The sequence below is a fragment of the Apus apus genome, chromosome 10 (genome assembly GCF_020740795.1).
Source record: "Apus apus isolate bApuApu2 chromosome 10, bApuApu2.pri.cur, whole genome shotgun sequence".
Classification (NCBI taxonomy): Eukaryota; Metazoa; Chordata; class Aves; order Apodiformes; family Apodidae; genus Apus; species Apus apus.
This window is the reverse complement of record NC_067291.1, coordinates 18,503,102-18,512,771: the sequence shown is the minus strand read 5'-3', so window position 1 is coordinate 18,512,771 and position 9,670 is coordinate 18,503,102. Positions and strand designations below refer to the sequence as shown.

General features: G+C 50.6%; 1 protein-coding gene across 1 annotated transcript in view; it reads right to left on the bottom strand.

Moving 5' to 3' along the window:
* Positions 1-236: 236 nt before the first annotated feature.
* The window catches only part of LRRK1 (leucine rich repeat kinase 1), a 78,685-nt gene continuing 69,251 nt past the window's right edge, over positions 237-9,670 (bottom strand). Inside the window, exons 32-34 of the mRNA XM_051628611.1 lie at positions 4,187-5,022; positions 3,508-3,609; positions 237-1,699 (exon numbers count right to left, since the gene is read on the bottom strand). Coding sequence (XP_051484571.1) covers positions 1,522-1,699; positions 3,508-3,609; positions 4,187-5,022 — 1,116 coding nt within the window. The 3' untranslated portion in view covers positions 237-1,521. The remainder of the gene's footprint in view (positions 1,700-3,507; positions 3,610-4,186; positions 5,023-9,670) is intronic.

Sequence of the window (9,670 nt, the reverse complement as noted above, 5' to 3'; positions counted from 1 at the left end):
CCTGGCAAGGATGAGCGAGCCCAGGCACAGCACCTACACCTCAAGGAGCTGCTGGAGGAGCTGCAGGGGACAGAGACAGGTAAGGCCAGGTAAGGAGGCAGACTGGACTTTTAAATCCCATTCCAGCTAGGTTCATCAGGAGGACACGCACTTGAATCAGATGCTGCAAACCCCAAATGCCCTGCAGCTGATGCAGGCATGGGCTGCCTATAAAAAGTGCCACCAACACGGTGCTGTTGTGGGGAGAAATCCATTTATTATAGGATACACTCGTTTCTGAAGGATGTTTTAGCAGCCTGCAACAGAAACGTGAACCAGAGGGTTAACCTGCCCGTTCGGCCTTGGCCAGCCTTGCCGATGCTCACACAAGTTTCTTGGGATAGAAATTAAAAGGTCCAAAATTCAAACTGTACACCTTTTTACAGGGTGCTTTGCCAGGCTCACTTTGGGATAACCAAGTGGAATGCTATTCAGCGCCAATACATCATCCCAGGCCGCTAATGAAGATAAAATGAAAGCTGCGGTGAGCGGAAGCTGAACAGATACACAGGCAAATTAAGCTTATTGTGTTCCCAATACTCCAGAGTGCATTTACCAAGAGAAAGAGGAGTGGAGCACAGACAGTTTATAAACCATCCTAGTCCCAGGGCTCCATTCCCTTACACCAGGAAGAATCTGTCAAGCCGAGTGGCTTTGCTTTCTATCAGCTCTACTTACAATTGACTTTGCAACAGTGCAATTAAATAGCTTGCTCACTTACTGAGACTGTGCAGTATTATTGGCAGATTATTTCAGGCTCTCTCACAGTAACACTGCATCACAACAGCTTTCAGCAACCAGCAACGCTGTGGCCAGCCAAAGCTTATTGCTGGTTCTTAAACCTGGGTGTCTCCACACAGCAGTCGCAACAGGGGCTACACCTGGAGTAGCCTCTAACAAACCTGTGGGGAAGCAGGTAGCAGCCCCTGAGCGCAGGGCTTCCAGTGGATCCATTCCCCTGAGAAAAGGGTAAAAGAGCCCACAGGGAGCCACAGTGCTGACCAGCAGGCAGTGGGGACTGAAACGTGCTCAGGCCCCCAGGAAAGAGCCTGCTGAGGCTAACGGAGCTCTCCTGACTGACAAAGTACACTATAAAAGCAGCAGCAGCAGCAGCCAGGGCATGCTGAAGGTGAGGAAAGAATTGAAAACGGGGAAGAATAAACTGGAAACAGAGGCATGAGCACAACTGCAGCCACCTCCACGTCCTGCTCTCGACTCCAGCAGGGGAGTGTGTGACAGAGCAAGAGAGCGGAGACCGGCCTCGCTCCCGGCCCTGCCCGGCTCCCAAGGGCTTCTCCAGCCCCGCCGCCCCCAGGGGGCTCCAGCCACAGGAGCCCTGCAGTGCTCATTAGCAGCAAACCAGACGCTCGTCCCATGCACCCCTCATGCCCTGCCTCTCCAGTCTGTGTCTGGGAGTCTGGGAGCACCCGGAGCAGGACGCTGCCGTCTTCTGTCGAGCCTCAGTCCCCAGGACCACAAGCACTACCTTCTCTTTCGCATACAGGTTTCAAGCCTTCCCAGCTCTTCGTAGGCCTGGTAGAAAACGTCAAAGTCTCTGGCACTCCAGCCCCTCCAGACAGCCAGGCACCACTCCATGTTTTCGTTCTCAAAGCAGCACACAACTGTGTCCTTTGCTACGAGAGCAGCATCCACCAGCGTCCTGGGGAAGGAAGAAGAGAGCAGAGAAGGGCATGACAGCGGAGAGCAGCTCTGAGGCAGCACGCTGCCACTCATCTGGCTCACAAGCTTCCCTTTCCAGCTACCCAATCTCTTTTTATAAGCTGCAAATCCTTGAAAAAGGAGAATGTAACATAACAAAGAGAGGGATCAGAAACTCTGTCACAGCAAAAACAAGCGGCTCACTGACATGGGGAAAGATTTGTAAAGGGTTCAGGTGTCTGAACATGCAGGTGGGTGCTTAAGCCTGCATGACATTTTGAAGTGGTGGTTAATCTCCCCATTTGCTAAATCCACTCTCTTTTGCCTGCTGCCAGCTGAGCATTTTCAAAACAGTCTGCATCATGCCACAGCTCACAGGCTGCCCAGAGCCTCTGCAGCCTGACCTGTGGTGTGGGAGTGGGACGGGGCCCAGCTCTTCCAGCTCAGGGTTCCAGCCCCATGTCCAGACCAGCAGGATTGGCTGTAACAGCCCAGGAACCCACTAGGTTCCTGCAGAAGGAGTCCTGAGTGACAGCACTGTGTTGCATGTGCTTTCCTTCATGGTCTCTGGCCCTGCAGACAACCTAGAGGGAGGTGGCCAGACAGATGACACTTCTGTCCTTGCAGGGTTCATGGCAGCCTTGCTGGGCTCTTTCTACCACTCCAACAGCAGACAGAGGAAGACTGGCCCCAAGCTGTTTCCCCAGAAAAGCCCCTTGCTGGGGTGCACTGGCAACAAGGGCTGGTTTTTATCACAAAGTGCCCCTAAGAAGCCACCTCCCCACCCTGCTCTGCACTGGCAGGGGCTGGGAGGAGGCAGGCACTATGGCCTGGTCTTTATCCTGCTGGTAAAATAGGGCAAGTCAATGGCTAGCGTGCCTGAATCAGCCAGGCTGCAAGGCAGCAAAGCAGGACAAGTCTGTGACAGCCCTGTCACCTCTCCTTGACTCCAGACTTAACCTGGGTAAAGGAAAATCAACCTACAAGTGCCTGTGAACAATAAAGAGAACAGCCACTCCCTCCTGACTGATAAAGACACTCAGATAGCAAGCAGAAGTAAAGGCAGGAGCACTTTGATTTCGTGTTTGCCCAGTGGTAATGAATGATCATTTATAATCCTTAGCAGTGCTTAACCTCCATTTGTTTGGACATAAATAGTACAATCCCAGACCGGTATTTAAGTGATCAGCAGGAACACCCCCATCTCTCTAGCAGCTATTTATTTACTTGGACTCTCGTTTGCTGTATGAAACATTTTAAATTAATGTATATAACTGCTCTCCCCTGTGCTCCAGGAGCCTTCCCCCGTCCCGTCACTGCCGACAGCACAAAGCTGCTCATTTAGAGCCAGAACGTCAACCTGACCCACGTGAATGCAGCCACAGACAAGCACTGCACTCTGCATAAATACACCTCTTGTTCTGAAGGCAGGGCTGAGGCTGCCAAGCTCCAGCCATCCTCTGCCAGGTGCCCTCAGAGCACCGGGAGCCAGCACCAGGCAGGATCAGACCGACGTTTATCACATTGTGCGAGACGGTCCTGCCTGTCTCACTGCAGGGGTACTTGGGCTCTGTGGCTTTTGGAGACCAGACCAGATCGTGGTGCTATCCCCTCACCATCTGCCACGCTGTAAGAGCAGGCACACACCCCGGTGTGCAACCAGCAACCACACCTCCAGCTGGGAGCTTCTCAGATGCTGCTGGAAGCCAAGAGGAAGCTCCTGAGAGCCCTGGGACCCTGCAGAGCTGCCCTCTGCCACCCTTGTGTCCCTGGAGACTGGTGTGAGGGGCACTTTCCAGTCAGCCTTACCCATAGGGAGCCAGTTCCCCGGCCTTCAGCACAGCAATCACTCTGCCCCGCTGGGTGCCCGATTCCTTCTCCAGTCCAATGACGATGATATCGCCTCCTCTCCTAGAAAAGAAACAAAGGAGATGTCACTCGTACTCCACAGCGGAGGCTGGTGACAGCTGAGGAAAATCCATGCTGGATATTGCTGCAATCCCTCCTGTAGTTACACAAGCTTCTGCAAGGAAGGGGACACTGCCATGCCACTGAGGGACATCCTGAATCCACTACAGTTAAAGCTCCCATGACAGGTGAAATAGGATTCCCAGTGGCTTCCATCAGCTCAGCAGCAGACAACAGGATTTGCCAGGGTTGTGTCTGAGTGAGGAAGCTGCCTGCTGGTCTTAGTTTCCTCATTAGCTGGAGAAACAGAGCTTCAAGTCTTAGCACCCACACTTCTGTTGAAATCAGACCTGCAAGATCTTGGATGTGGTCATTATACTCAACACTAAATAACTTTAAAAAGGAGTAGAAAAATCCATGTACCATTGCATTGGGGAAGAAAATGTCTTGATTATTATTTTACTTTCTGGGCAGGTGAATCAAACTGGGAATGCAAGAGTTCCTGAATTAGCCTGAGCTTATCTCATGCTCAGTCCAGGTGGGATTTTTATGAAGTTGCTTTGCTAAGTGACCCACTTACCTGGGGATCCATATGAGGTCTTTTACTGGGAGAATCTTGACAGCTTGGAGATGCTGCGTGTTGTCACCCTCAGACATGGCATCATGATCCAGGGAAGGCTTCAGCTCATGAAATTTGTCAGACTCCTCAAAATCTGTAGAGAAAGGTGCACTGGAAGAGCTCATGGGTGAGCTGGGTAGGCTGGAGGGGCAGCGGGTTATCCTGTTAGGAGGTGAGGAGGAGTAGGAAGACACAGAGCAATAATCTGTGAGCGAGTCCTGGTGGTTTAGTATCTGGGTGCCAACCTCTGGGCTGTAGATAATGCTCATGTCCCCCAGTGGATTATTCTCCACGGCTTTGTGGCTGACAGGTGCTGTAGCTGGGATGGCTGCTGAGGGCTGCTGGATGGTGAACATGTCTCTGAGGGGGCTGCAGTCTCCGCAGAAGTAGCGTGCGCAGAGCTGGTAGGTGGTGACATGATACATCACCAGGAAGTTGCTTTTATTGTCCAGACACCACAACACCTCCTCCCCGTGACACTCGGAGTTGCAGGCGATGGATGTGATCACCGAGGGTGGGCTGAAGGGCTCCAGCCTCCTGCTGATCTCCATGGTGGTGCAGTCTATGATGAGGATGCCAGGGCCATTGCTGTACCAGACCTCCGACCCGCTGTTGGTGATCTCCATGGCCTTCACGGGGTATGGGTTCTGCCGGGGGTCGTCGTCAGAGATGTTGAATTTAGACCTGTTTGCTGTGTGGGAGCACAGGTAGGAGCAGTTGTCCCCTGGGATGCCCTGGGACTCTGAAAACACTGCTACAAGTCCATCCGACAAGCCAGCCAGCACCACATATGAATTCTGCAAGAAAGACAGCAGATTCACTGTCCAGATTCTTTACTTCTCTACAGCACAAGAGCTTTCAATCCTACAGGCTCTGGCTGCCTCTCACAGTCCTACCAGTACACTAGTAACTTACCCCAAATCACTCTGTGGTAACAGCAACATAAAAAACAGTCATTACATAGAGGCTGCTGCAGAGCTATACTCCTCTCACCCAGTATTACCTCTCTCTTTATTGGCAAGGGAGGACAGATGGACCTGGCAGTCTGCCCTGAAGGTTAACAAATTCAAGCTGGAGTATGTTCAGAGGCAGCCATCATGATCCTAGCAATCCAGCTGTAGAAGCCCGGATCATTTCCAAATGGAGTAAAGCTATTGCTATCAGTGTAGGAAGGAGAAGAATGGAAGAAAAGCAGTAGAAGCAGAAAGAGGGAGGTGATCCTACAGTGATCCCTCTGCATCTGAATTCTGCTGCTTTGACAGCACTGCTCCTCCCAGGGATGTGCTCTGGGCCTGGGATCCCTGGCAGCTCAGAGACATCCCAGTGAAGGGCACAGAAGCAGCAGCAGTTCAGCAAAGCTGCTGCCATGTGCCATGAACAATTCTGCAGGTAGTTAAAAACCTGCCTCTAAATGCACAGACGTGCTGGCTGCGGGAGCACGGCCGCGTCGAGCTCTGGTGCCGCGCTCCGGGCTCTGCTGCCATGGACACCGTCACGTCCTGTGGGCAGGAGCCCGTGAGAAGACCACGGTTCCCTGGGTCTCCAGCTCATCACAGTGGTGCAAAATGCTGTTAAACAGACTGGGAAATGGGTCTCTTGGGAAGAAAACTCCCCATGACCTTGAGTCTGCACCAGAAACTCCCCCATCTGTGAAGCAGATAAAACAATATCTACCTCAAAGGCCTTTCTATTTCCTCCCTGTGGAGCAATAAATTCTAAAAAAAGACCCTTTGCCCAGGGCTTTTTTTGCTGTTGTTACAATCTGGCCCAACTGAGCAAAGCACAATGAGTAGAACCAGGCAGGGCTGAACCAGCACAACCTCACCCCTTGGCACCCAGCTGTAGAGGAAAGCCTCATCTCCTGGTGTGCCAGGGACACCAGCAATGCTCCCTTGCCCCTGGGAGATGGGACAGGGACTCTGTGTCACCCCTTGCTGCTCATCAATTAAGAGAAAGCCTGTGCCTCTCCAGGGACCTTGGCTCTGCCAGCCCTGAAATAGAGCTCCCAGGCTGCTTCAGCTTGTAGAGGCCACAGTGAATTGCTCCCAGTTAACAAGGGGCAGATATGAGAGGGGTAAGTATGAGGTTAATTGATAGCACTGTTTGCAAGGCTCATTAAAAGTCTTGGACACAAAGACACGATCTGCACACCAAGTATGAGTAAAACCATGAGTGTGCTGAGCCCGTCTGACTAATCCAAATCACGGCAGAATTCTACTGTAATGGGAAAAACTAGGGAAGCAAGTGGAAAGTTGTGAAATGGGACCTGGACTTTAACTCAGTCCAGTCCCAATTCTCTAACCACTAATTGAAATAAAAAAAAACAACAACAAATGGCCTGCAATGTTTGGTGCCATGTCCCTGCTGCCATGTGGATCTGGTGCAGAGGCTCCTGGATATGGGTTTGCCAGGGAGTTGCATCAGTAAGTTATAACATGGCACAATGCTTTGCACCAGCTGGGTGCTGGGTTACTTTTTTTTTTTGGAAAGGAGTTAACTTCTTTAAAACAGAACAAAACAAAGCAGAACAACCCACATTTCTCTAGTGAAAATGGCCCAACTTACTTCAATCCAAACGACCCTGAACAATAGGTATTTCTTACAAAAAATGGAAAGTATTGAAATGGGAACATCTGAAATTAACCATAATGTGGGTATGTCAACCTGAACTGCTCCTAGCATGACAGAGGACACTATAACAGAGATCTCTGTAATTTTGTCTCACTTGATTTAAAAATGCTGACTTGTCCAAGCATCATCTTCATAAAAAATATTTTGATTTCTTTGATTAGCATCAGCTACTGCAAAACAGAATCCAGATTTCCCTTTGGATTCCACAGGCCAAATTTCCCCAGCACTTGGGCAATCAGCACTGTAACAGGACAGAGCTGCGCCAGCGATCCCAACCCAGCTTCACTGGGAATACTGACTCTGCCAAATCCCAGCCTGTCTGGAATACCACAATGGTGGAAGCAAGTCTGGAAGATATTTTGTGTCTTGGGGCACTTACTACTCAAGAGCCTTGGCTATCAGGACCTGTTTCTATCCAGTCACTGTTGCTCTCTCTCCGTTTAGGAAATGAGGAGTAGGAACGCAAATGCTGAGAAAAGGCCCCAACCTGCCATCCTCACCTGACCCAGACAAGGGACTGACCCATTTCTGAGAATCACTGAATGAATCACAGAATGCTTTGGGTTGGAAGGGACCTTAAGGATCATCTGGTCCCAACCCCCTGCATGGGAAGGGACACCTCCCACTAGACCAGGTTGCCCAAAGCCCCATCCAACCTGCCCTTCAACACTTCCAGGGATGGGGCAGCCACAGCTTCTCTGGACAACCTGGGCCAGGGTCTCACCACCCTCACAGCAAAGAATTTCTTTGAATATCTAACCTAATCCTACCCTTTTCCAGTTTAAAGCCATTCCCCCTCATCCTATCACTCCACATCCTTATAAAAAGTCCCTCCCCAGCTTTCCTGGAGCCCCTTCAGGCACTGGAAGGTGCTCTAAGGTCTCCCTGGAGCCTTCTCTTCTCCAGGCTGAACAACCTTAACTCCTTCAGCCTGTCTTCATAGGAGAGGTGCTCCAGCCCTCTGAAGAAGATTTTGGCAAAGGCCACCCCTAGGTGCCACCAACTCACCAGACTATTAGGTGCCAGTGCAGCAGGGCAGGGAGGCAAAACTCTCCAAATCTGGGTATTACAGCAGTGACCAGGCAGGGCAGCAGTCTCCAGAAACCTTAAGTAACTTTCTCAGAATTCATTTTCAACATTTGGGCTCCGCAAAGAGCCAACAAAAACACAGAGCAACAAAACTGCATTTGAAGTCTCCGTCCTGCCAGAAGCCCCACTGTGCCAGGGAGGAAGGGCTCCGCGCGGGGCCGTGACAGTGTGGGATGTGCAGGAGCTGAGCGGGCTCCAGACGTCCTGTCCCCGCGGCTCAGGACAGCGCAGGGCTCGGAGCCACCGGGATGGCTGCTCAGAGCAGGTACAAAAAAAAAAAGTACCCCTCGTTCACGTCCTCCTCTCTGGTGCTGGGCTGGCAGGGACCGGCCCCGCTGGCAGCGCGCGCCGCGGCAGGCTGCAGCCTTCAAATGCAGCTTTTGTTTTCATGCGTTCCAGGTTTTTGCAAGAGGCCAGAGGCTTGCACCCCTTCACATTTCTCTCTCCCTCAACACCTCTTTGCAAGAACGCTGCAAACCAATTCAGAAAGCATCCTGCTTTGCTCTCTTTAACCTGTTTGTTTGCTTGTTTGTCGGTTTTGTTGTTGTGTTTTGTTTTTTTTTTCTGAAAGGAAATTTACAGAAAATGTTATTGTTTGCCAATAACAATGATACTGGTGACACAAAGGATCCAGCAGAAAAGCATAAATTGTACAAGACTTCTCCTTGGCTGGCGAGTTTTGGATTCTGGGCCCCTCTCTGCTGCTTTTAAATTTCCATGATGCTTCCTTTGGATGAGAAACCAAGTTTTGGAAACTATTTCTTTTGGATCAGTCTTCCCAAGGCAGTCATAAAGAATTCCCCTTCCCAGCAACATCCCTCAGCAATTCTCTGACTGCTAGTTACCTCACATCTCATCAGCTAAGGGTTTTCTTCCCAGGGAAATGCAAGCAATTCCCTTCTCCACTGGACACTAGTGACTAATGTGATAACTCAGATACAGCTTGCTGGCCATGCAGAGAGTTTGACAAGTGTAAGCTTTCCACTTAGCTTTGTTGGAAGAACTGGCTGTTTCGAAAACGGTTTTGTTTCTTGCCAACCTGGTCTGCACATCCCTATGGCTGCTGCTCTGGCTATTTCACTGCCAAACTCATTCATAGAAAGGAGAGAGGAAAAAGTAAGTCCAATAAGCTAAGGAGTGTGCCGAAGGGATGTGGATTTCTGGAAGGTTGGGTAGGGTCGAGGGAGGAAGGGAGGTGTCTAGACTCAATATTACTATTGTAGGGCCTGGCATTATTTATGACATTTTCTAGGCAAGCCACAAACTGAAAATAGAAACCAGGAGACATAAAGCCACTCGTAACCCCTGAGGAATGGCTTTGCAAGCTGTAGGACAGTGGAAAAGCTGAAAGTGAAAGACTCGTTCGACTGTCCTGGACAAAACCTTAGGCAGCATGAAAAAGAAATTTGCCCTACCGATCAGAAATGAAACTCCGCAGCAGAGAAACGCTGCAGGTCTGGCAGCCAAAGAAAGCAGACAGATGCAGCCTTCCGGCGGGTGAAATTCATCCCTCTGCCAACTTTCTATCTATGCCCTACTTTAGTCTTCCTTACACCATGTTTGGAAGTGAAGCAGTACACCTTACACTAACCATCTGCCTCGGGCTCAGCTTGCAGCGATGCAGCAGCCCGAGCAAACGAGCCAGAAATGGACAATAACACAGAAGCAGCACGAGGTGTAAAACAGCTCCACTGTCACTCACAGAGCTGCTCCACATTGAGCTTT